The sequence below is a fragment of the Vanessa cardui genome, chromosome 11 (assembly GCF_905220365.1).
Source record: "Vanessa cardui chromosome 11, ilVanCard2.1, whole genome shotgun sequence".
Lineage (NCBI taxonomy): Eukaryota > Metazoa > Arthropoda > Insecta > Lepidoptera > Nymphalidae > Vanessa > Vanessa cardui.
This window is the reverse complement of record NC_061133.1, coordinates 11,545,762-11,572,985: the sequence shown is the minus strand read 5'-3', so window position 1 is coordinate 11,572,985 and position 27,224 is coordinate 11,545,762. Positions and strand designations below refer to the sequence as shown.

Sequence of the window (27,224 nt, the reverse complement as noted above, 5' to 3'; positions counted from 1 at the left end):
TCATAAAATCTTATTACTAACTCCTTTCAAACGTTATATATTTCGTGTCAATACTTACATTGTTAGGGAATAAACTTAAAATGAAACTTCCATATATAAATATCAATTATTTTATCACAGAGAATCACATTGTGTTATACAACATATTTACGTGGCTAGTACAAAATATTTCTTACAATGATCTAAATAGATGTATAGAATAATATTAGTAAATACTTAAATTACCAGTGAAAATCTACACACAACTACAAAATACTATATTATATTTAGCTCAACAATTTTATTTAATACAAAATATAGATGATTACATTAGAGCTCGAAAGGAATTGCACGAAAATAGTAACAAAACGTAGACATTTATTATTATTTATAAAACATCTCTAAAATTCAAACAAGTACAGCAAGATGAGAGATATCCGAAGACAATATTTGCAATAAATTTATTGTTTGACTGTAATTACTAAGGTGGGTTGATATTATATTTGATCACTGTGGTTAAATTTATATAAGACCTCTTATTGAAGTCTGAACAATCGTTCAGGATAATTTGCAAGTATTCCTTTTTTAATATTAATTTTCAAATATACTCTTTGATGCTCAGCTGTACAAGTGGTTACACAGATAACATATTATGGTGTGTTTGTGACGTCAGCCCTATCGGTGGTACTGATCGCCGATTAATGCAGGCCCGCTTGGACGGGTCCTGCGGACAATTTATTCTCCCACCAAACCGACATACATTTGTATTATTGTGTTATATTTAGCATATTTAAGGACACGGAAGGCAAGATTCCATAGTCAGTGGAAAATTGATAGTGCAAAGAGCGGTTTATATTTAAAACAAAGCCAGTGTCTATGGGCACAGATTACTACAACCCATCTGATAGGCCATTTGTCTATCAACCTTCTCGAAAATAAAAATAAAAACATATATCAAACGCTACAGTTTTGTTTCAGAACATATTACATTTGAACAAATCAATCTGCTATTCCAGTATTATTATATGAATAACATTTTCATAAAGATAAACAAAGAAATAATTGTAGATATATACCTATTTCCTAATTGGTTGGAAGATTTGGATTGTTTATCTGTGGGTTACAATACAATGGATTAAAGTTATTCATAAGTGCATTACATTAATATTTTATTACACGAATATAGTATTAACAAAGAGTTTTATACATTACGCTTCGAAAACACAATCAATTCCATAACATGGTGCGAGAGACAAGAATGACTTTAAAAATACATTATTTACAAGGTGAATGCTGTTTTTATGAATTAAAAATGAAAAATTTAAACCCTTTTGTGTTTAAAAATAATCACATTCCATATGTTCTATATTTTGTATACGATTATAATTCTAAAATTATCTTCTTTAACTTAAGTCCATTAAAAAAACTACGTGATATTATTTACAGATATTTTGAAAACTTTAATGAACTTTTATTATATAACAGTAAAACATAAACGGTGAATCGTTATATTACTGTGTAAGATTTTCAACACAATTTTTTTTTATTTAAATAACCTTAAGTATGCAAGATTAGGTTCACATCCAAAATACATAATTTATTCTGTACTCAAACTACAGTGGTATATAACAATTCCCAAAATAATGAAATTGTATCCGTTGTAGTAAAACTTTAAAATACGTTCGAAACTATTAATGTACAGACATCGCTACGAATTTATTACATTAATTTAGTTTTATTGTCTATGTACACCTATTTTTGGACTGGATTGAATCCTTTTTTAAAAATTCGTTTCTTCAAACCTCTACAACGAGAAGATATTTAAGAGGTTTATTTTGACTCATATTTCTTTTAAATACCCACTTATCATAACGCCACATAGTTCATTATTCTTTTCTTCGGTTAAATACTGGCCTTTAATATTAATTATGAAAGAAATAATTAAAATTTATATTTTAAATCATAACCGACATTCTAAAACAATTTAAATTAATATTTCGAAGTTTCAATTACAAATAATTGCTTGTAAACAAACAAAAGAATAATCGAAGTCAATCATTGTTTTGAATTTCGAATTAGTAACGAGGCAATTATAAAAAGGAAAAGAGTGAATGAAGTATGAAGGTCACACATATAAATCAAAATATTGCCAGTGTACATAAATGCGACGTCACGCATTCGAAATTTAAATATTAGTATAGTCACTGTACAGAACATTCACAGTAGTTTTCCATTCCGTATGGAATTTTCTTTGAATGAATTTATCTAAATCCAAGATATGAATATGAAACAATTATATCATAGTCACGCGGTCTACTATGTAATGAGATCTTTTTGATACTTTAATGAGTCTCGTTATATTTTTCTTGCAAATGAAATAGCCTATATTAATTTTTGGTACATAATTCGTATAACACAGCATGACGTTGTAAAGTGTATAAACATTAACAATAATTTGTACGTATTTCTAGATTAAGAGATCAAAAACTATTTTCCACGGTAATGGTTTTATACACTGGTACTAATGCGTCGTAAAATTAACGAGTTTAATTTTATTTTTTAACTGTCATTATATTTTTCTTTTGTTTTTCGTGCTTAAAAATTGTTCAGTTTATTTAAAAAAATATTGCACATAAATTCTGTTCAATTTCAAAACCTATAAACAACCCCTTATGGCCTCGTTCAAAATAAGTCATTTAAGAATTAAGTAACTATATTATATGCTTAAAAAGACATAATATTTGAATATTTATTGACGTTCTAGTAAATTTATATATAAATTAAAGTCGTTATTTCTAAAAAAAAATATGTGTAATAGGTTTTGAAACCAAACAGTCGAATTAAGTTGTAATAAGAAACGTTTTCATACAGTGTTGTCATCTCAAAAAATAATTTAAAATATATTTTTTCTAAGGGTGCACTAAACACGATTATTAAAGGAAGAATATAGAAACATTTGCGAATACACTATGAGAGTTCAAACCCGGTGTTGCTGTTAACAGCGTATCGAAGTTTGTCCCGAAGCGTGCTCCTTTTCTGATAATTTGGTAGTTTAAGTAGATTGAAACACGTTGACGAGGTCGGCAGTCGATTTAATGGATCCTTCTTTCTTATTGTGAAGAAACCACGTATGACGCTGCCTGTAATGAATAAAACATAATTAATTGTTTCTAGCTTAATAATAATGATAGCTAATAGTTTTCGGCCACGGTTTGTAATAGACATTATATAAGAGGTATATAATTTAATTATGTAAAACCTAAGCCCGTAGATGGCCCAGTGGTTAGAACGCGTACATCTTAAACGATGATTTCGGGTCCAAACCCAGGCAAGCACCGCTGATTCATGCACTTAATTTGTCTTTATAATTCATCTCTTGCTCAGCGGTGAAGGAAAACATCGTGAGGAAACCTGCATGTGACAAATTTCATTGAAATTCTGCCATATGTATATTCCACCAATCCGCATTGGAACAACGTGGTGGAATATGTTCCAAACCTTCTCCTTAAAAGGGAGAGGAGGCCTTTAGACCAGCAGTGGGATTTTACAGGCTGTTGTTGTTGTTGTTTTTTTTGTTGTAAGCCCGTTCGCATGGATGGATTATTTGGTTCGACTCACAGGAGTAAATAAGTCTTCTGTAAATTTCTTGACAGTTAAACTGAGATTTTAACCCGTCTGACTTGCGTCTGATGGAGTGTTCGGCGTAAAGTGTGTTCATGTGGCGGGAGGTACTGTTCTTACCTATAGTGTCACCCGTGTCTTCGTCGTCGCCGACTTCCACGCAGCGGATCGAAAAAGGAGGCTTCAAATGTGCAAATCCAAGAACCGGTGGTTTCGAGCACGATGTCACGAACTATAAAAAAATCAAAAGTATATTTAGATACGAATGAGTACTTTACTTTGAATAAACATAACATGATAATAATTCTATATTAAAATAAGAATCAAATAAAAATGGTTTTACGAAAGTATTTCGGGGTGAATCTTCGATAGAATCTGTGATTTGAACCCAATTTTTTTTTATGGTATATGTCGGTGACGTGACGGTGTCGGTGGACGAGCATATAGGCCACCTGATGGTAAGTGGTCACCATCACCCATAGACAATGACGCTGTAAGAAATATTAACTATTCCTTACATCGTCAATGTGCCACCAACCTTGGGAATTAAGATGTTATATCCCTTGTGCCTGTAGTTGCACTGTCTCACTCACCCTTCACACCGGAACACAACAACTGTACTGTTATTTGGCGATAGGATAACTGATGAGTGGGTGGTACCTACCCAGACGGGCTTGCACAAAGCCCTACCATCAATAGGTCATGACTTCAACCGTATGCACACCTGTATTGAGCATGTATTGTGTTGTATTCATTAAGAAAAGATACTATTTTTCGTAATATTTTAAAATTGACTTGTCTCTGGATGGAGTAGAGTAGTAGAGTCCGTCACGGTAGAATGCGTAAGCGATCCCGTGATGCCCCCCCTAGAGACGGAGTGGGTTCCGCTGGTTTTTTAGTGGGTATTCCGGTGCCTTCAGCGCTGGCGAGCCCCACATACCCCCAATACAACATCATGTGGGGGAAACGCGTAATGCGTTTTTCCAGCGAGTAGTAGAGTCAGTGAGTGCGTCCGTCGCCGCGTACCTTGAGGAACATGGCGCGCTCGTGCTCGCTGAAGTCGCGCTGCAGCACGTCCCACAGCCAGCAGACGACGCGGTGCGAGTCGTGGAAGCCGCCGTAGTACTGCGTGTGGCGCCGCAGGTCGCGCAGGTCCAGCGGCACGTTGTCGCCGCTGATCAGCCGCTGCAGCTGCGCACGCACACACGCACACACACACACACGTTACAAACGACTCAAAAATAAAATAGCCACGCATACGCACACACACACACGTTACAAACGACTCAAAAATAAAATGATCCCCTGTTCTACCGTATGTTGAATGCGCGCACACGCACACGCGCACGCGCACACGCACACACGTTACAAACGACTCAAAAATAAAATGATCCCCTGTTCTACCGTATGTTGAATGCGCGCACACGCACACGCACACGCGCACGCGCACACGCACACACGTTACAAACGACTCAAAAATAAAATGATCCCCTGTTCTACCGTATGTTGAATGCGCGCACACGCACACGCACACGCGCACGCGCACACGCACACACGCACACGCACACGCACACACGTTACAAACGACTCAAAAATAAAATGATCCCCTGTTCTACCGTATGTTGAATGCGCGCACACGCACACGCACACGCGCACGCGCACACGCACACACGTTACAAACGACTCAAAAATAAAATGATCCCCTGTTCTACCGTATGTTGAATGCGCGCACACGCACACGCACACGCGCACGCGCACACGCACACACGCACACGCACACGCACACACGTTACAAACGACTCAAAAATAAAATGATCCCCTGTTCTACCGTATGTTGAATGCGCGCACACGCACACGCACACGCGCACGCGCACACGCACACACGTTACAAACGACTCAAAAATAAAATGATCCCCTGTTCTACCGTATTAAAAAAATTAAAAATGCAAGTTGTAACAATGAATTATAAATGTATAATTAGATAATTCCTTTCCTTTGATAAGTTTTCTAACACATTGTCTTTATATATATTGTATAAAGAAAAGCGGTAACCTGATGATACATATTACTGTTAGACGGTAAAATATACGGTTTGGGAGTGGTAGCTACCCAGACCACCAATAAGATGTCAAAATCTTCCATTTACAATAATTTACTTACACAAAGTGACAATAACAAAATTCAATATAATTACCTCTGGTGTTGAAAATAGGGAGAGCCACTCTGGATTTATAATCGTCCTAAAACCTTTAATGAAGGCATTCGTCTGGTCTTTGATTTGAGTATGCATACGGAAATGTGCCATTAGATGTATGTAATTAATTCTGCAATAAAAAAAATACAAAATAAACTTGGCTGTATAATGATAAACCTGTGATTCCTGTCAAAAACAATTTATAAAAAAAACGTAGTTTGCTTCAAGTGTTTGCAGTTTTATTAATTCTATATTTAAATATCCATAAACAATAACGTATTGTGTGTAATAATAAGGTTCAAAGTTTAATAGTGTAATTATTTACTTGTTTTCATTTGTAACAGGTATAGCTTTTCCTCCGGGTACAAGTTCATGTGTGACAATTTCTCCTAATCTTTCTTCGTCCACCGAAAACGTTAGTTCTAGGCTTGAGATATCCCCCTGAAAAATCAAATACAAAAATACTTTAAAAACAAACGTATTGTTATATTTCAATAAATTTATGGAAATATATATTTTTTAATACATTGATAACCATACTACATAATATTAGGCAGATTCTGCCGTCACTGTCAACAACACAGGATGAAAACACAGGTTTAAAATTTCTACAGCTGGCTGTACATTGTTAGAGGAATCTTCAAAGGTCCACCGAGGTTTGACAAAGATTTGGTTTACACTAATAAAATGGTTAGATATAAGTTACAAACTTAGATAAACTCTCATCATCATCATTTTATTTGGGGTCGGCGCAGCAAGTCTTCTCCTTCCATACTTTTCTCTCAGACGTCATCTCAGAAGAAGTAACATTATTTTTAACCATATCGTCTTTCACACAAAAACACGCTTAAATATTTAAATTGGAGTTAAGATATAAGTGATATATTATCACCTGGAAATGTTTAATGTAGGTGAGACTGCGGTACAGGTCTCTGTCGAGGGACGGCAGCTCGTCGATCCAGCTGTAGAGCGCTTGCTGCGTCTGCCCTAACACCTGACTCAGGAAGAACGAAGCGAATGGCACGTCCACTACTATACCCTGCGGATACAATCATATTGTTAATAATATTCAGTAATTATACCCTGCCAACCCACATATTTTCTATCAATTTATTATTTTATTTATGTAAAGATGGCGTAAAAGTCAAATCATATCAACTTATATAATTATTTATACATATTTCACTTAGCAGATTATTAATTTTAAGGGACGTTACATAAATTAAAAATATAATATAATTACAACCAAAATATATAATATATATTATTGTCTCACTATAATACTTTTCCATAAACGAAATACTAGAAAAATACATTTAAACATTTATATTATATAAAGTAAATAAATTTTGTAATTATAATACAATTTTGAATCGTCATAACACCAGTTTCGACGGTAGATTCTACAAGAAAAGAGTTCAAAAAATAATAAAGTACGAAATGTACTCATTCCAACATAAATTGGAAGTTTAAATTATCTTTTTTATACATTTTAAATGTTCGTGTAGTCTATTCCAACTACAATAGGAATACAAGTAGTATTACAAATAAACTTTTTCATTGTATGGACCTGATATAATTATGATATCTTAAATAATCTCTAATGAATATCATTATGGATCCGTGAAAAATGGCGTTGTTTAATGATAAAACAGAAGCTTTTTCTTAGAAATAATTGTAAAAAGTACCTCATAAACAGCCTTTCCGAGCATACGTCCGATAAATTCGAATAGCTGAAGGTGATTTTCCTGCAGGCACGACGTCGGCGACGGGTACAGGCGCTCCTCGCTCGTCACGCGGAAAAGGTTCAGGGACGGATCGAAAACACGCTTTATCGTCTCCTCGAGAAATTCTGAGAACAAATTTACCTATAAAATTAAAATAATGTCAAGTGAAAGTGAAAAATGGTGTATAATTTAGTGCACGTAGTATATTCAAATGGAATTTACAAGATAAGTTTGTACGCTGTTTTGTATTCTGAACAACGAATCATAAAAGAAAAGTTAGATCATAAAAGACTTTTAATTCTAATTTTATCACAAATTAATAAGTGCCATTGTCGTTTCTAAAAATATCAGGAGTCGCAAGCAGTGCTACAGTATAGTCCACTGATGATGATGATGTCGTTCGGTCAATTTAGGTCACGACATGGGAGACCAGCTGAGTAGTTGACTCAGGACATATTATAGTGCACAAGAAAATGCGCAAACGCATGCACTTTCCAGTCCATCACTCAATCGATGGGATGGCAATGGTTTCCGAGGCATGGGGGTGAACACACTTTCAACTTCGGTTCGCCATAATAGGAGAGTGAGGTAGTGAGGGGCGGTACCCTTGAAGACGCCGTCCTGGTCGATGCCGGCCTCGTCGAGGCCCTGCTCGTTGATGAAGCGCACGCGCACGACGCCCCGCAGCGCGCGGCTGGGCAGCGCGGCCAGCTGCCGGTAGCCGTCCTCCACGAGGCGCGTGCGCCGCACCGTCACCAGCGTCGAGCGCCCGCCGCACGCGCGCTCCGTCAGACCCAGCACCACCTGCCCGCACACGCACACACTCATCACTCACAGCCGTCTCCTTCTATTTTTGCTATCCGCACACGCACACACTCACAGCCGTCTCCTTCTATTTTTGCTATCCGCACACGCACACACTCACAGCCGTCTCCTTCTATTGGTATAGCTTTAATTGACACATTCTTAGTAAAAAAAAATAATGTCTTCTCAAGAAGTTCTCAAATGTTGTTAACTCATTTCATTTGGTTTGGTTTTAATTGACCCATTCTTAGTAAAGAAATATGTCTTCTCACAAACTTCTCAAATATTGTTAGCTTATTTCATTGGGTCTGTTACTTAAAACATAATAAAGCAATAGCAATTTCGTTCCAACTCGACCAACACAAATTTGTTTGTCTTTTTTTTATGATATAGATTGGCGGACGAGCCACCTACTGGTAAGTGGTCACTATCACCCATAGACAATGACGCTGTAAGAAATATTAGCTATTCCTTACATCGTCAATGTGCCATCAACCTTGGGAACTAAGATGTTATGTCCCTTGTGCCTGTAGTTACACTGGCTCAATTACCCTTCAAACTGGAACACAACCATACTGAGTACTGTTATTTGGCGGTAGAATAACTGATGAGTGGTACCTACCCAGACGGGCTTGCCCAAAGCCCTACCCCCAAGTAACCCGTAGTCTGTTTCAGTACATCACCATATCGGCCTTTAAACGAGAACGAGCCCTGGTACACGGTACAGTTCTGCGCTTACTCGTCAATATAATATAAAAATTGAAAATTTACCTTTTCGTCGGCTACAGCTCGCCTGAACAATCGGACCCGTTCACCGTGCGCGATCATGTGCGGTGTCTTCTGAACTAAGACCTGCAAAAGAGGGAAATTTACAACTGTTTAACATAATAGGATTTTAAATTAACATGGTTATTTTTATTATAAAAGTTATTAATTTCGGGATAATCCAAATAAACTTATTATAGAGTCGAGATGGCCCAGTGGTTAGAACGCTTGCATCTTAACCGATGATTGCGGGTTCGAACCCTTAATTTGTCTTTATAATTCATCTCGTGCTGGGCGGTGAAGGAAAACATCGCGAGTCTCGTGAACAAGACATTCGTAGACAATGTCGAAATATCGAGCTCCACCGAACAAAAATAAAAAAAACATGGTAAATATCCCGAAATTAATAACTTTAATGTTTAACATAATGCTCTCACAGTGTATTGCTTCCTAATGGGGGGGGGAAGTATTGTTTACGGAGGTCTTATTATATTGCTTTCTATAATACCCACACAACAACAACAGCCTGTAAATTCCCACTGTTGGGCTAAAGGCCTCCCCTCCCTTTGAGGAGAAGGTTTGGAACATATTCCACCACGCTATTCCAATGCGGGTTGGTGGAATACACATGTGGCAGAATTTCAATGAAATTTGTCACATGCAGGTTTCCTCACGATGTTTTCCTTCACCGCTGAGCACGAGATGAATTATAAAGACAAATTAAGCACATGAATCAGCGGTGCTTGCCTGGGTTTGAACCCGCAATCATCGGTTAAGATGCACGCGTTCTAACCACTGGGCCATCACGACTCAATACCCACACATGTGTGCTATATAGAAGGGGGGGGTCGGTACCTGCTGCGGCTTCTTGCCCTTCTCGAGGTCGGCCATGAACTGCGAGTCGCGGATGTCGCGCACGAGCCAGTGCTGCTGCGGCGCGAAGGCGCGCCGGCAGTCGCGCCGGTACAGCGCCAGCAGCAGCGTGTGCAGCGACAGGAACACAGCGTTGTGCGCCAGCGTCTTCAGCTCTGCGGGCACACACTTACATCCACAACCGCGCCTGCGATCACGCTGGCTCACTCACCCTTCAAACCGAAACACAACAACACTAAATACGCTGTCTGACAGGTTTGCACAAAACCTTCCCCCCCAAGTAATGTTGGAAGGGAGAGGTTTCCGACCTGCTGCGTGTTACGGTATTCAACATCTAACCTTTAGTGCTAAACGAAGCTCTTATTATATCGGTCACGTGCGTCCGTCCAATTGTCTTAGTCCAATCTTAGCGAAAATACTTAGTTGAAAGGAGTCAACGAAGCAAAAAACCAGCAGATATCCATAAATAACACAAATCCTCTGCAATAGGCTATTTGACAATGCGAAAAATAAATTGTGAATAAATGTAATAAGTGTATATTTATGAGTTTAAAAATGGTTATTTATTTACCAAACGAAACATGAAAATAATACTTAATTTATTCAAAAATCAATAAATAAGAATGCATTTTTTCAAACGTTTGTCACGTGACACAAAACGCTCCTGATTGGCCGGGCTTATGATGAAGTCCCTTTTTGTAAACCTTGCTTTTCTACTATATGTACCACGGATTAAAATACAGCAAAGTGACATCACCGACCCCATTGCAGCACCACATTGTCCAAGTAGCGTTTTCGCGTGTTATTTAAATATGAAATTTTTAATATGATATTTTTCGGCTAATATGTACTAGAAATAAAAAAATCAAATTTTACTGGGATCCTTAAGCTCTACTAAATAATATAAAATGGATTTTAAAAACCAGTAAAATAGCCTAACGTTATTTACCGCGTCTATGATCTCTTTGATCTGACACAACATCTTTTGTAATCTAAGCAGTCGTGACTGTCTTCCTAACATTTCATTATTAATTACAACGTATTTCAGTACATCCGAATAAAATCAAGGATATTAATACCAAAAAGGTCTTATTATTATCAATACTATATAACTCACCGAACAATTGTCCTATGATAGATTTGTATATGAACATATTTAAAAATTGCGACATATTGACGAAATCTTGCAATTTGAAAGGATCTTGCTTTTCATACATTTCCATATCGTCCAATATTCTGAAATAATAAACATTTTTTTTAGTAAATTATTATCATTTATACCTTAGAAACGTGATAGGGGCTCGGATTTAGAAAACTGATGATATTACCTTACTTACTCATGTTATAATATTTTTTTTTATTACATTTTTATTCATTTTGAAGACAATTTCTCAACATATTACATTTTTATTTCTTTCGAATAGTTAAATTGTTGCATTCCAAATTTTTAATGATGGACACAATAAGATACATAGGCATCAGTTCTTATTTTTACAGGCTGTTGTCTATGAGCTATGAGTGAAGATAGGAGATCTGAACAAGACCATAGGTGGCAAACAAGCAAGAGGATCGCCTGATGGAAAGTGAATCACATATGCTAAACTTGTCTCATTTAGCTGTACAAATTATGTATTAAAAATGATAGTTAAATTTATATAATAAATAATATTCTGTTTATTCCAAATAACAAAAAAAATACAGACGACTTGATAACCTCTTCCTTTTTAAAGTCGGTTGAAAACAGTATATATGGCAATGTGTGCCGTTAAATTAACTCACGTTACGTAGTGCGTCATACAATCAGAGAACAGGACGAGCATTTGAAACTCGGGCGCAGACGCCTTCGTGTTCAGAGCTAGCAGATCCAGGAAAGCCTTCAGGCCGCTGTTTGGTCCCAGGGTGCAAAGGAACTGCCAGAGAGAGTACAGGATCTCGTCTTGATTGCAGAGCCCTGAAACAAGAAATTTCCCTGTGAGCATTATAAATAGCCAGACGTACAGTAATCGCATATCACGTCGCTCATCCAGAACGATATCGTCACAATAGGCTATTTGACTGGTTTTTTTAAATCCATTTTATATTATTTAGTAGAAGTTAAGGAACCCAGTAAAAGTTGTGTTTTTTATTTCTAGTACATATTTGCCGAAAAATAATGATATTTTTAAAAATTTAAAAAATTCCTTATTCAAATAGCGCGCAAAAACGCTACTTGGACAATATGGCGCTGCAATGGGGTCGGTGACTTTCCTGTATTTTAATCTGTGGTACATATAATAGAAAAGCAAAGTTTACAAGAAAGTGACTTCATCATAAGCCCGGCCAATCAGGAGCGTTTTGTGTCACGTGACAAACGTTTGAAAAAGTGCATTTTTATTTATGACTTTTTGAATAAATTAAGTATTATTTTCAACTTTCGTTAGTAAATAACCATTTTTAAACTCTTAATATACACTGATTACAATAATTCACAATTTATTTTACGCATTGTCAAATAGCCTATTGCAAAAAAGTCTAAAATGATTTTTTCATTCCAAACGATCTAATTTCGTACATACTTTCGAGTGTAATATTGTCAGAATTATTGCTATATAATAGGTTGGGGAAAACGTTTCTTCGTATTTTATATGAAAATTCAAAAAGTTTTTTTTTATAGTTTTTTACATTTGACTAAAGTATGTAGGTGCCATTTTGTTCCATAACTTTTTGCCATCTTGTTGGTAGTGACATGATCCCATTGCAGTAAAAATTTTGGGGCTTCTGATCGAAAAACTGCGACAAGTGGTTTTGGCAGTCCTCTCGTAATGTTAACCTGACACTGCCTAAGGAATTCTGCAGAGACCGAAACAGATGAAAATCTGAAGGTGCAAGGTCAGGACTATACGGCGGATGCATTAATACCTCCCAGCCAAACTCTCGTAATTTTTGTTGAGTGGCTAAAGATGTGTGAGGTCTAGCGTTGTCATGGTGAAAAACCACACCCCTTGTGTTGATCAATTCTGGCCGCTTTCTCCCAATTTCTGACTTCAATCTCATCAATTGTTCGCAATACAGTTCTGAATCGATGGTCCTGCCGGGCGGTAACAGCTCATAATGAATGATGCCCTTTCAATCCCACCATACACACAGCATTACCTTGTTGCGAGTTAATCCGGGTTTTGCCACAGTCTGTGAAGCTTGGCCTTTGACCACGATCTTTTTCGCACGTTCTTTTCGTATGTGATCCACTTTTCATCACCAGTTATCAGCTTCTTCAGAAATGGTTCGGTTTCATTACGTCGTAATAAAGAATCACAAATGAGTACACGGTTCATTAGGTTTCTTTCAGTGAGTTCATGAGGCACCCATATATCGAGCTTTTTTGTGTACCCAGCTTTATTCAAATGAGTCAAAACCGTTTTGTGGTCAATTGCCAGTTCTTCAGCTACATCGTAACTACTAATATGCCGATCTTGCTCCACTTTTTCAAAAATGGCATCAATTTTGTCCGTAACAGGGCGACCAGAGCGAGATGCATCTTTGATATCAAAATTTCCGGCTTGAAAACGCTTAAACCAAACTTGCGCTACTCTCACAGATACTGCATTAGGTCCATAAACATCACAAATTTTTTCGCGGCTTGAGTTGCATTTTTACCTTTTTTATAGTAAAATTTTAAAATGTATCGAATTTCTTCTTTAGATTCACTCATTTTAACAACAACAAAAACAAATGAAATACACAAAAATTCCTAATTTTAATTTGGAAGTGCCTTCTTTAAAATTAAAACTTTTTAATGATACCAAAACCAGTCAGATACAAATGGTATAGCCAAAGAGATTACAAGTTCATACATACTATATGCGAAAAGACTTTTTCCCCAACCTAATAGATGTCAATCAAAAACTATTGAAACAATTATTCTTGCAATTTGCAAATTTTTGCAATTGTGACGATGTCGTTCTGGATAAGCGATGTGTTACTATTACCTCTGACTCAATTGACCAATAAGCAAGATTAAGATAATATCCTATCGGGAACACAGTGCCGGTAATGGTCTGACGCCCCCTCATTGGTCAAATCAAATAGCGTGCTCTTCATAGGCTTATTGTTACACACTTCCTTCCCTTTTCACGAAATAACTCCCACAGGTTATAGAAAAGCGAAAGGACACTACACATCAATAACAAAACGCATTTCAACGTTTACTACCACCGCACTTTGCCGTTTCTTGGTAATTGTTGTTGTTGTCAATGATAAATATTTTGTATTAATACAAAATATTTATCATTGACAGTATATATTTTTTTTATTTATTTATTCGTTTAGCATGATACAAAATAGCAACAAATTATTATAGTTGACGACGACCTCCGTGGTTGAGTGGTGTGTACACCGGTTTTCATGGGTACGATTCCCGGCCGAGTCAATGTACATTATCATTAGTTTTCTATGTTATCTGGGTGTTTATGATACCGTCGTTTCTTCTGATTTTCCATAACACAAGTGATTTAGCTACTTAAATTGGGATCAGAGTAATGTGTGTGATGTTGTCTCACATTTAATTTTAATTTTTTAGAAAGCAATGTCACTATGAAAACATCATTCAGTCAATCCTCTCTCTTTTAGCTTAGAAAAAAAACGCCAAATCTTATTACCTTATTCTTCTTAGAGATAGGTGTCTTTTGAACCGTTGGTGGATTTTGAACTTGACTATCAAAAGTATTTGTAATTCTTCATTATTAAATAAATTAATATTGAGTTTAAATATAATAGTCGATCGTTATCGAACGATATAAATTTATTTTAAACACGATTACCATATTTGGATTACAACAACAGCCTGTAAATTCCCACTGCTGGGCTAAAGGCCTCCTCGCCCTTTAAGAAGGTTTGGAACATATTTCACCACGCTGTTCCAATGCGGGTTGGTGGCATACACATGTGACAGAATTTCTATGAATATTGTCACATGCTGGTTTCCTCACGATGTTTTCCTTCACCGCCGATTACGAGATGAATTATACAGACAAATTAAGCACATGAATCAGCGGTGCTTGACTGGGTTCGAACCCGCAATCATCGATTAAGATGCACGCGTTCTAACCACTGGGCCATCTCGACTCTATAATAATTTTATTTGGATTATTAGTTCACATATTATAATTACTATTGAATAATATTATATTACCTGTTAATATGTCCAGTTTAACCTGAGACATCGTCTGTAGAGCGGTGTGATACATCGAACATATGAGAGCGACCTTAGTGCAGTCAGGTGATCCCAGCTTCCTGAAGTTTTTGCTGGAGTTACCTCTGCAAAAGTATATTGAAAATAAATAAATCATATAAATCATTACAGCGAGGAATAGTATCAAGTTTTTTTAAAAAAAATAATTGTATTTTGAAACAATGACTATAGAACAATACTTTGAAAATTACATCAATATATATATATTTTTTGTTTTCGCAATTGCAATTGTCATCGATAGTAGGCATTGTCACAAGTGACTGCAGAATATGTCTCAATTCAATTTGAAATTATGGAAATCAAATATCAAATTATGAAAATAAGTTTTCGGGTAATTATAGTACGACACAAATTAGATGTAGCATCGGAAAATGCAATGGAATGAAAATAAAACCGGTTACTGCCGATTTACACAACCAATAGAAATAGCTTCCTATCGCGCCATTCGACGCTATTCGTCGCTATAGACTATCGCGTCAGGGAAAACAAGTCCATTTAAATCGACGTTTCAAATTGACGAATATATTTGGTCATATGATATTACAAGTTATTACGTTTGTGCAAAGATCATATTCGCATGAGAAATCAATTCAGATGTGATCGGTTTTACGAATTTTGCCGATGTTACATCTAAGTTGTGTCGTACTATACGTCACTCATGTACAAAAAAACATTGTATAGTCTATTCCTACTACAAGACCAAAAACAAATAAACAACCTTTGACATTGAATTGACACTATGTGGTTGTTCGAGAGTTTGAATAATCTATGATTCATGAAATAATAGATTCGTGAAATATTGCGTTTTTAACATCGCTGCTAATGTAACATTGAATTTAAAATTAAAGTGCATATGAGTAGTCAAGTGGAATGGTGTTAAATGTATCTTAATCCATAGACACAGATTTCTTAAACCTAAGTTAGTAACTTCGAATGTTTTATTTGTGTATCATTATGAAATACAGGAACTGGTTCAAGCTTCAAAAACTGAATGACGGTTCTCGACACGGTATTCCGACTCAAAAAGCCACATGTTCAAACCTGACCCCTTGGGCTATTTTCATCTCCTCTTAACCCCAGCTTTAAACTTTTGAAGGTAAATAAATATAGCAGTAATGCCTTAAAATGGGGTATTGCTAATAATTCACCTATTAGTTCTCGCTTCGATTGCTCTCCGGATGAACGATGCTGGGTTACTAGTCTGCACTGGAGTCGAAGGCTGAGATGGTCCAGCACCTTCCTCTCCCGTGATTCCCGCATCCAGCATCTCCTTCAAGGGCACACCGAGGAGCTTTTTCAGCATGGGCGTGCCCCACAATAGAGACAACTGACTCCTGAGATTCCCCATCGCGGGGGGAAGGTAGGCGTCAAAGCTCTGGGAAAACCAGCCCAGGACCGGATGCCAGTTGCTGAGGTTGCCTTTCTTGCATACGACATACTGTTGGCAGCTGTCTAGGAAACGGGTCACAACAAGCTGCGGGAATAAAATTGTCATTATTTTATTGAGAACTTACCTATTGTATAACAGCTGGAGATCTAGAATACTTATCGATAATATTACTTTGTCTTTTTTTGGCAGTTTAGATCAATCCAGTGGAGATTCTAATAGTATATTATTATTTAATGACTCTTTTGGAGTATTTGTTGAATATCACAGAAGACAAAATCGCAAATTTAATTAAAAAAATTGGGTATATTGCCAGTTATTCTTAGTGGTATCTATTTCAAATGTACATTAACCAATTAACTTTCATTTTGATAAGACACTAAAAAAGCACATTATTAAGAGCGCAATAACGCGTGGATCGTCGACCCAGGCAAACACAATTGTCATGTGCTTAATTTATGTTTGTTACTCATTTCATGATCAGCAATGATCGTGAGGAAACCTACATGAATCTAATTTAAATGAAATTCTCTGACATTCGTCCTCCAACCCTCATTAGAACAACGCCTTTGCCCAGTAGTGGGGATATTTACGTAGGCTTATTTAAATATAACTTGAGGCCACGCTTCAGTGATTACTTACGACAAACGTAGGGTAGTACGTCCCGGGTTGTGCGTGATCCCGCTCAGAGTAGGCCAGCTGTATGAGGTTAGCGAGCAGGCATAGCGCGTAGTTACCTTCCAACGTATTGAATACGATACGCATATTTTGATCCGCACTCAGAAAGTCCACGCATTTGTCGAACATCGAATGCGTTCTGAACGCCGCCATAGACTGAAAAACAATGTTTATCCTTAGTAAATGGTTTGTCTCTTTCTGTCATTAGTAATTTGATTTTAAAAAGAATAAGACAAAACATCGTGTGCTATATATTAAATATTTATTATTGAGGTGATGGACCTCTCTAGGATCAAAATTGCTAAGAATGTACTGATTTTTTTTTATAAATTCACGTGATGCTGCTGCGGAATTTGTCTAGTATTTTAGAACTTTATTATAATAAAAATTAACATTTTCCGAGCAATCTATATATATAGATATATAGAGCTGAGATGGCCCAGTGGTTAGAACGCGTGCATCTTAACCGATGATTGCGGGTTCAAATCCAGGCAAGCACCACTGTATATATGTGCTTAATTTGTGTTTATAATTCATCTCGTGCTCGGCGGTGAAGGAAAACTTCGTGAGGAAACCTGTATGTGTCTAATTTCATCGAAATTCTTCCACATGTGCATTCCACCAACCCGCATTAGAACAGCGTGGTGGAATACGTTCCAAACCCTTAATGGAAGAGGAGGCCTTAGCCTTAGTGGGAAATTTACAGGCTGTTACTTTACTTTACTACTTTACAATCTATATATATAAAATAACAAGTCCTGACTGACTGACTCATCATCGCCGAGTGTAAACTATTAAAGTTAGGGCCTTGAAAATAACTAAGGATGGATTTATTGAGTAGGCACCCACTATGAAAGGAAATTTGGAAATTCTACCTCTGGAAGTGAAACAGGGGTGAAACGTTTGTATGGAAGCCCATCACTTTTTAAGTTAAAAATATGAAATTCTATGTTTGGGATACTGATTGAAAATAAGTCGATAACTATTTCAGCGTTTTTGGCTATTCTATCCCTACAGGGGTGAAATAAGCCTGAAATTTTGTATGGTAATATATTATTATTTTGAATTAGAAACAAGAAATTTTATTTTTGAGACACTGTTTAAAAATAAGCCGAACGTATATCAGCGTTTTTGGATATTCTATCCCTAAAGGGGTGGAATAAGGGTTGAAAGTTTGAATGGGCGTTCGTCATTTTTGAAGTAAGATCCATGAAACTTTATTTTTGATATACTAATTAGAAAAGCAGGGGCAGGTGAAATAAGGGTTAGTTAAAATGGAAGTCTGTTTTTTTTAAGGTAGAAATATGAAAATTTATTTTTTAGGATACTGATTAAAATTAGTAGATATTTATTTATACTTTTCTGGATATTCTATCCCTAAAGGGTTGACAGTTATATAGAAATCAATATTTTTTTGTGTAGAAAGATAAAACTTTACTTTTGGGATACTGGTTAGAAATGAGTACATATATTATATAAGCATTGTTGGATATTCTACCCCTCAGGGTGGAAATAGAGGTTGAATTTTCGTATATGGGTTAGTCTTGAGGTCATTTTTTATTTAAGTTATAAGATTGTCGTGCCAATAATGTTACTAAGAGATTTAAGACCTCTAAAATTATGCAACGATACCGGAATAATAGTTACGGCACTCCATCGTAATGTCATAGGCGCTACTGTTGTCACTGATTAAACTATCTGAAATTATAATTTCATTCACCTCAGGCGATATCTGTTGCATGTGGAAGACAAGTGTAGGCACTGATAATATTTGTATGATGTACATCGTCAGCAGCTTCTCAGAGAACTGAGCCGACACGAGTGGACGCAGGGCGAGCGTCACTATCGCTGTCAGCGCTATATTCTTCAAACACACTTTCTCACGGCAGAGACCACGGAGGAGGAGAGACTGGAAAACAAATATTTGATTATTGCATCTTATATAGTCTCCAAATATTAGTAGATGTTTATCTAGATTCATTAATTATTATCATTAACAATGAACTGTCTCAAGTCTATAAACAGGTATGTTGAATGCTTATGAAAATTCAAAGGCAAATAGACTAGCATTCTGCTTATACACAACTCACATGACATTCTTTCATGCATGGATATATGGATGCACTGAGAGGTGTCTTGCTTATTTATTTTTAAACCATTCTATTTGCAATTGCACCATTTGGACATGATAATTTCAAAAGAACCACAGACTATTCCGATGGCGACTAGGATATTATTTGTAGATACATTATGTTGCTTTTGTTGTCTACCTATGGTGGAGTAATTTCAAGCTGGTATCAAAATTTATTTTTGTATGTAGATGTACAATACATACTGAAACTATTTGTTACCTTTAATGTTAAGTAATATCCTCTATGGAAGAGTGATCCCATGACATTAGCACACAACTGCGTCATCCCTCCTCTGAGCTTCTCAAAATTTTTGAGTCGGGTCAATGCCCAGGTGTTCGTAGCTGTGAAGGCTAGCAACGTGTGGAGGTGAATGAGTATACCCTGCATATCTATAGGAGATTCCGGTTTCAACTCTTCGAGAAATTGACAACATTTGTATAATAAGTCCTTTATATGAGATATCCATCGTAAGCTGGAAAAAAAACACTAATTAGTAACATTGCATCAGTATGTCCTGCTAACCTTTTTTGGTCACAGCATTCACTATTATTGAATACTCATCTGCAACATGAGATATAATATCAAACAAATATGAGCACAAACACAGGAGCATTTTTATTACTTAGTGTTTAAATAGACACAAAAACATTAACAACTGCCATAAGTCTAGCTGTTAATGAGAAGATCTCAACAGAAAAACCCAGTAGCTTATGATTAGTTTAACCCTGCGTTTAAATTCAGAACCTCAATGTTGCAGGCAAAGTAGGTTTAAGAACTGACTAATAAAGTATTAAAGCAATTGTAATAAGCATTACTAATTCGTAAGTTTTTTATGTAATTAATTTAATATACATGACTGAACTCTACTATGTGCATGTATTTAAATAATAAATCATGATTAGTTTCTGTAGCTTAATTTAAAATTGATGACATTGCAAAAAAAATATTTTCGTGTATACACATCACTTTATTGAAATAAATGTGTATGTGTAGTGTGTTGAAATAATTTAGTGTGTTAAATTTGTAATATTATTCAAAGTTTGTTGTTTCCTTAAAAAGCAATATTATTAACTAAAGTAATTTACACTTTTATTCTTAAAATAAGTTTTAAATCCATAATTAATAACAAATTTTAGTAAGCATATTTTTAGACACGTCTTAAGACATACATACATATCATTTTTTGCTTTATAAAAATTAAAAAAAATGTAAAGTTCTGGTTCTTTCCTGCTTAAAATAAGTTGTGAATATTAAATATAAATTACATTTAATGTGCTATCTTTTACTATAACATAGTCTATTTGTTTGCTTCATTAGTTTTGAAGTAAAACTTATCTTTGTGAAATATGATAAATATAACAAATTTGAGTTATATGTTTCATATGAGTGATAAAACACTTTGGATGTATAAAAGTTGTCTCATGTTCTATTTATTAAGTTTAAGTTTCAGTATTTATATTCAAATAATCAATAACTATACCTGTACTCCTTATTTAAAAACACGCCAACGTAAGATATTTTAACAGATTCCGAATGGAGACTCTGCACTATATACTTGCAGAGTTTCTCAAACCTCTTCCTATCCCTCTGATTTTTAAACACGAGAAAGAGACGGCATGCTACCCTGTACACGTCCAGTGCCTGTACTAGTTCCTGTTGCTGGTGTTCATCTTGAGAGCTGTGACTAACCAAGTCCGGTAAGAGTTGGTCAAAGTCATTTCTGAAAATAAAAACAATTTAGGAGTTAACAAAAGCAAAAATGTTTTATTACTTCTGAAAATTATTAGTTTTTATTACACTTCATTGTAAATACTAAAAATGTCTTTCCTAACCAAATATTTTAGTAATCAAAGTGTTTTATAATTTTAGTATAATAATTGTACACATACTTCATAATTGTTTCAAGAAATAATGATATGCTTTGAACAGGATATTCAATTGTATAGTTCGATAACCCTCACTGACATTAATTACATCTTGAACATAACATATAATTATACAATAATCAATTTGCCATTCCAAGACTATCAGGCCAATATCGATTCTAATAAGATATATTGTAATTATAAGATTGAAATATGAAATGTAAATATATTTCAGATTGCATTGTAACATTACTCACAAAATAAGTTTGATGAATTTCTGTTTGGCGAGCCAACCCCGTACTATTGCCTGTATTTTAATTGCCGATTGTTCTCGCTTTTTTTCAAGTGCTCGCTCTTCCCTTGCTGCTTTTGTCTGTTCCAAAAACGTATCTTTACTGGTAATAGATTTTGAAAACATTTTATAACTTTATATTGCACACAAAATATGGCTTTGTTTTCTTTTTGGATTAATCGCTGTCAAGATAAAGGGCCATCTAAATTCATGATAGAACACGATTATCGCTGTAGCTGAATCATTTTTACTATGGAACGGTATATTTGACGCTGAAAAACACGGTTTGTTTATTTCATTTCGTTGGTAAAGATGATTATCATTAATTTTAGATTTTTTTCTGTCGCTCTAGGAAAAAAATCAAGACTGTTTGACAATTGACAGCTCTTGTTATGTGGGTTGCCACATAATATTTATTAATAAGATGCCATATTTTAATTTTACTTTAACAAACGGCAATGTTTGACTATGAAGTAATAGTTTTAAATGAATAATTAATTTTAAATTACTTTACTAGTATGATTTGAGGTATATTTGTTTTTAAACAATTAACGGGTTACAAGTTCCTTAAAAACTTTGAGTCACAGTGTTTGTTTTCCTCAATAAGTGTTGCATGAAAATTTACATATTCGTAATAAATGTCGGTTATATTTAATTACTGAGACAATGATAAATGATAATTTATGTATATTTTAAATTTCTGTCTTTGAATATTATACCGTTAAGCTTGATATTTTTAGCCACGGAAACAATAAATTTATGTCAATTTTTAAAGCATAATTCATCCAATTTTGATAACAGACACAATAACAGATTTGATAACAACATTTTTTTAACTAAACAGGTACTTTAATTAATTCAATATATGAGTAATAATAGATATATTTAACTTAAATATATATTTATAGCGCCATTGATACTATATAAATCTATTAGTTCAAACTACAATTATTCTGAAAACAGAAGATAAAAAATCAAACAATAAACAAACAAATCAAATATATATTTCATCTCAGACCCATCTTAACCCAGGGGTTGCGATTGACCGAAATGTTCAGAACTTACATCTTCGAGGTGTCTAACTTTAAGAAGTTTGTGATATTTATAACTATATTTTGATTTTTTACTACAATTATATTTCGTTTTGTTTTACTATAATAGGTAAGTTTCTAACTTTTTATTTAGTTTCTACATGCGTGCACTTTACTCCAAACAACAGATTAAATTATTGTTTTTCGTTTTTTATCAACATACCACATTAATACGTATAAAAAGAAGAAAATTGCTCACATACCTACAAAAATAATATTTTTGGTTGAATTATATATAAAATCTGGGATATTGTACCCTTACTTCGGTTAATTAGTTACTAAGTACTGCACTTACTTACACAATAAAAACCTATTGAGTATAAAACAGAACTATCCACTTTTAAATTCAAACTGAGAAAGTATAACTGAGACACGCTTAGTATCATATATTATAATGATGACCGGGCTCAAAAGATGACGCTACGCATACAAATATTTGTATTACTAACACGAGATCAACGGAGAATATTTTATACTCAGCATATCAACAGTTAGTGTTACTCAACTAGGTTTCAAACCTGCCATCTTAATGTAAATAATTTTCTGAGTAAACCTACTAAGAAATAATCATTAAACCACTATTTTTATTTTTTTTATTTTAAAGTTTACTTACAGGAAATTCCATTGCCTTAGATACTTATTTAATTTAAAAATATATTAAAAGTGCTTATTAACATACAGCAAGAGACGAATATAGCGTGTTTTTACAAAGTGTTAAATTACTAATATTCATTATATTCATAATTAATAATTATTATATTCATAAATCATAATAAATAATAAAATATATTGATGTTTAATCTATCTTAAGTCAGTTAGATGTTTTTTTTTTAATTAGGAGTTAAAAAACATTATTATAACAAAATCGATTAGCATAGAATTCTCAAACTCATTAATAAACAGTATGTATATACCTACCAACCTTTACTCGAGAGTACTCTTTAGTGCAGATCTTTTTCTGATACTCAAATTTATAAGAGTAAAAAAAATGTGGGAACAGTATTAATTAGGTACTAGGTGTCATTAAAGTGGCGAAACGGCATGAATATGGACAATTATTTTAATTAAATTAAGAAACGATTTTAACAAATGTAAAATAGGTCAAGATCGCAAAACATAAAATACTTGGTATTCTCATAACTCTGACTGAACGAAATATAAACGTTTATATAGAATCATATATTATATATCGTACGGTTCCGTATGATTTTTATTTCAGTTTATCTAATATATATTTTATTTAATATATTCAACTAAGCCTGAGTAATCAGTAAAGTAAAAATATATGTATGTATATCATCTGAGTCGGATTTAAGGTCTGAAAGCCCCCGGGCCACAAAGCAGTGGGGGCCCTAGAAAACCAGAAGCGTGAACAACCAAATAATTATATTATCATGGCTTAATTACTTTTTCATTTCAATCACTAAGCTGTGATTTATTTACTTGTATCGTTAACTTTTAAAATATTAAATAATAACATTATTATAATTAGACTATATCTCGGTATTTGTTAACTTGCTGAAAAATGTGGCCCCACTAATGTGGAGGCTCCAGGGCAGTTGCCCCGGTTGCCCTAAATACGGCCCAGTATATCATGCAAAGTTATTTAAAAGTAACAGCCAGTAAAACTGATCAGAAATGGCTTCTGTTTCTTTTATTTCAATTCCCCATTATGAGAGATATATTAATAAGACAAATACAAGTTCTTCAACGTAAAGCAGGAAATTAATTATAACTATGAAAACTCAGAGGTGTTAGTGCTGAAGACAAAAACGATTCAAAATATTCAAGTCCGTCTGTTTAACTTAGCTTTTATTTTGAAGAAAATAATGCAATTAGGTATAACGAAGTCCATCAGTCAAAAATCTAGTTAAATAAATTATTTAATATATAGGCTTGTGTTATTATATGTGTGTGTGTTACAATATGTATATTCATCGCCAAAGGGGGTAAAACTTTGGATGAAAATTTGCATAGAAGTTCGTCACTTTTGAAAATTGATAATATGGAAATTATTATTAAAGAACATAACCTATAAAATATATATAATAAATAATCTCTGCTTAGTGACTAGTGATATAATGGAATACCAACTTAGTATCTACTTAATAGTATCTAATTATAACATTGTTAATTATAATTTTTTACAAAAGATTGAACTTGAACAATCTTACCAAAGCATATATATGTACATATGTACTCTATATGTACATATGTACGGATTTAAGTATTTTTGCATATGCTAAGGAACCCTAAAATGCGACTTTATGTAAAGCTATCCCGCGATAGTTTTTGTCCGTTATCATTTCAAAGATTATTATCGATAAGATCGGCCATTATCAACAATCAGAAATGCAGTTTCGAAATTTCGAAACACAAAAACAACTCCAATTCGAACTTGATCTGACTAATTAGTTTTTGGTAGAACCAAAAGCATTTATGCTACCCAATATAGATGGTAATTACGCAATTAGGTAGTAGAATGGAAATTGGGTGCTTTTCGTAAATGGCAGGTTAGTATCTGTACGAAGGACATTTTGATCAATGATAGGTTCAAAAATGTTGTGAATTGTGATCAAATATTTGGTGATAGCATATTTCTCAACGAAGTAATTTACAAAAAAATATTCAACATTGTGTTTTAAATGTTGTTGGGTTGTTAACACAACCAAAAATAAAATTATTCTGGAAACAAAACGAAATAACAATTGTTAAAAGGAGTGAAGCTAATTAATTACGGCAATAAAATTGTTTTTAAATAAATAAACAAAGGATGCGTGTTCTTAATGTAAATTAAATTTACATAATTCCCATAAGCAAAGCGTATTTAAGAAATGTTTGTAAAGTAATTCATTCATACTTTACGCTAAAAATATGCTGTTTCAATTGTTTTGTTTTTGTAATATTTTTAAGAAAGTATTTGAAAATATTGTCCATCCACCGCATCTCAGTTTCCCTTGTGTATTTGATTATTTTATAATGGTTCATTCACCATTCAATCTGCATTGACAAATTCATCAAATCAAGTTTGGCAGTAAAACTGGTGTGAAGACTCAGATTACTTGATGAGCTTTGAGCGAGTCCATCAACATATATTTTTGAAATGTGTGAGCCAGTGTCACTACCGGCATAAGCGGCAAAAAATTGTCCTCAAGGTTGTGACGCTCTGACGATGTAAGGAATTGTTTAAAGTTCTTATGGCGGTAATGTCGGTGGACGGTGATGACGAATTACCAGTAGATAGCCATTTACCCGTTCACTTACCTATTTCAAAAAAAGGAAGAATCTGAGAACTGAACCATCGGAAACATCTTGCAAATACCTGTAATGAAAAATAAACAAGGATTTACCTACTTCATTATAATGCCTTCCAAGTATTTATCATACAACTAGCATTTCAGATCACGGCACACCTTGGCAATAAAAAAGCAAGAAAGACATTCCCGCTGAGTTTCTTCTCAGATCAGAGTTATTTAATTCTGAACCGATGATACATTTTTGTCAATCAATCAGCAGGTCCACTGAATACTTTGACTATAGAGTCAAGTTCTTGATTACGATTTTATGAGAGCAAACCTTTTTTTGAACAGGGTTTGCATAACTCCGTGAGAAAGTGTTAGCTGAACAGATCAATAAGATTTGAGCAATAATTAGTATCAGTCAAAAATATTTGTGACACATAACGCTATCTAAAGAATGCACGTAACTCATTAAGTAAGCACGTTAAAACTTCGCAAAGTTCGTATCCGGTGATTAAGGCGGAGTGATTAAGTGCAGAACAAAAGAGTGATAAGCTATTTTGATTACGTGCGGGGAAATGATAAGGATATCAGAAGGATTCATATCCCGAAATGACTCGTGACGTCATACGGTTCGTCATTTTTCCGATGATTTACGATTATTGTTTTTTTTATGGGAAAACTATAGCTTCAAAAAAAATATAGCTAAAGGTGATCTATTTGCAAAATCGTGGGTATTATAATCTCCGGCACATTTTTCAAAAACTATAGCATATATGGAAAAATATGAAGTGATTCCAAAAAACCCACGTACCAACAGACCTATATATAAATTATAATCTTCATAATTATACGTCAGATTAGATATAATAGGTACATAGATATTTTTCTTTTTAATTTGTAACAATATCCCGGAGTTGTGGTTTTTACAAACAAACAATACTTTGGCATTGATTTCATAAATTTTTTGGGATAGACTAAAAAGCATCGTGTTATTTATGACAGTTTGGTTTATCATACATTATACTCCTATTGATGAATAACAGTCCTCAATATTTAAACAGGAAACAATTAAAGTATTTTTTTTAATTCGGTGACACGCGATAAGCCCGAAATATAATAATTATATTTTGTTAGGATATAAATAAAATTTGTACTTACCTATCTTTTGTATGATATTGTATGCTATCTCTAAATCATTAATCTAAATGTTCTGAAACGTTATTGAATGAATACTCAAAGCACCCGCGACCCAAAAAAACACAATACTTTTTCTTTGTACGATTCTCCTTTAATTTAAACGCTATATGTAGATTCTTATTATATCCGTACGAAACCAGAACGGGTGTG

At 34.4% G+C, this 27,224-nt stretch overlaps 1 protein-coding gene across 1 annotated transcript; it reads right to left on the bottom strand.

The window, feature by feature from the left end:
* Positions 1 to 94: 94 nt before the first annotated feature.
* LOC124533567 (ubiquitin-protein ligase E3B) lies at positions 95 to 21,920 on the bottom strand. The gene is made up of 19 exons (XM_047108936.1): positions 21,510 to 21,920; positions 20,868 to 21,107; positions 19,607 to 19,859; positions 18,976 to 19,164; positions 17,220 to 17,411; positions 16,339 to 16,664; positions 15,131 to 15,255; positions 11,743 to 11,914; positions 11,081 to 11,199; positions 9,946 to 10,118; positions 9,097 to 9,177; positions 8,127 to 8,325; positions 7,483 to 7,646; positions 6,687 to 6,833; positions 6,120 to 6,235; positions 5,795 to 5,924; positions 4,627 to 4,791; positions 3,721 to 3,832; positions 95 to 3,119 (listed from the first exon to the last, which is right to left on the bottom strand). Exons 1-19 carry the CDS (start codon positions 21,668 to 21,670, stop codon positions 2,947 to 2,949), a joined length of 3,237 nt encoding a protein of 1,078 aa, XP_046964892.1. The 5' UTR covers positions 21,671 to 21,920; the 3' UTR covers positions 95 to 2,946.
* Between the last annotated feature and the right edge of the window lie 5,304 nt (positions 21,921 to 27,224).

What these genes read in the sequence shown, in the direction of transcription:
- LOC124533567 (XM_047108936.1), bottom strand. Translation starts at nt 21,670, where the DNA reads ATGTTTTCAAAATCTATTACCAGTAAAGATACGTTTTTGGAACAGACA. An exon ending in TGTATGACGCACTACGTAAC is followed by an intron (nt 11,200 to 11,742) that starts GTGAGTTAATTT and finishes TTATTATTTCAG; the next exon opens with AATATTGGACGATATGGAAA. An exon ending in AGACACGGGTGACACTATAG is followed by an intron (nt 3,120 to 3,720) that starts GTAAGAACAGTA and finishes TATTCATTACAG; the next exon opens with GCAGCGTCATACGTGGTTTC.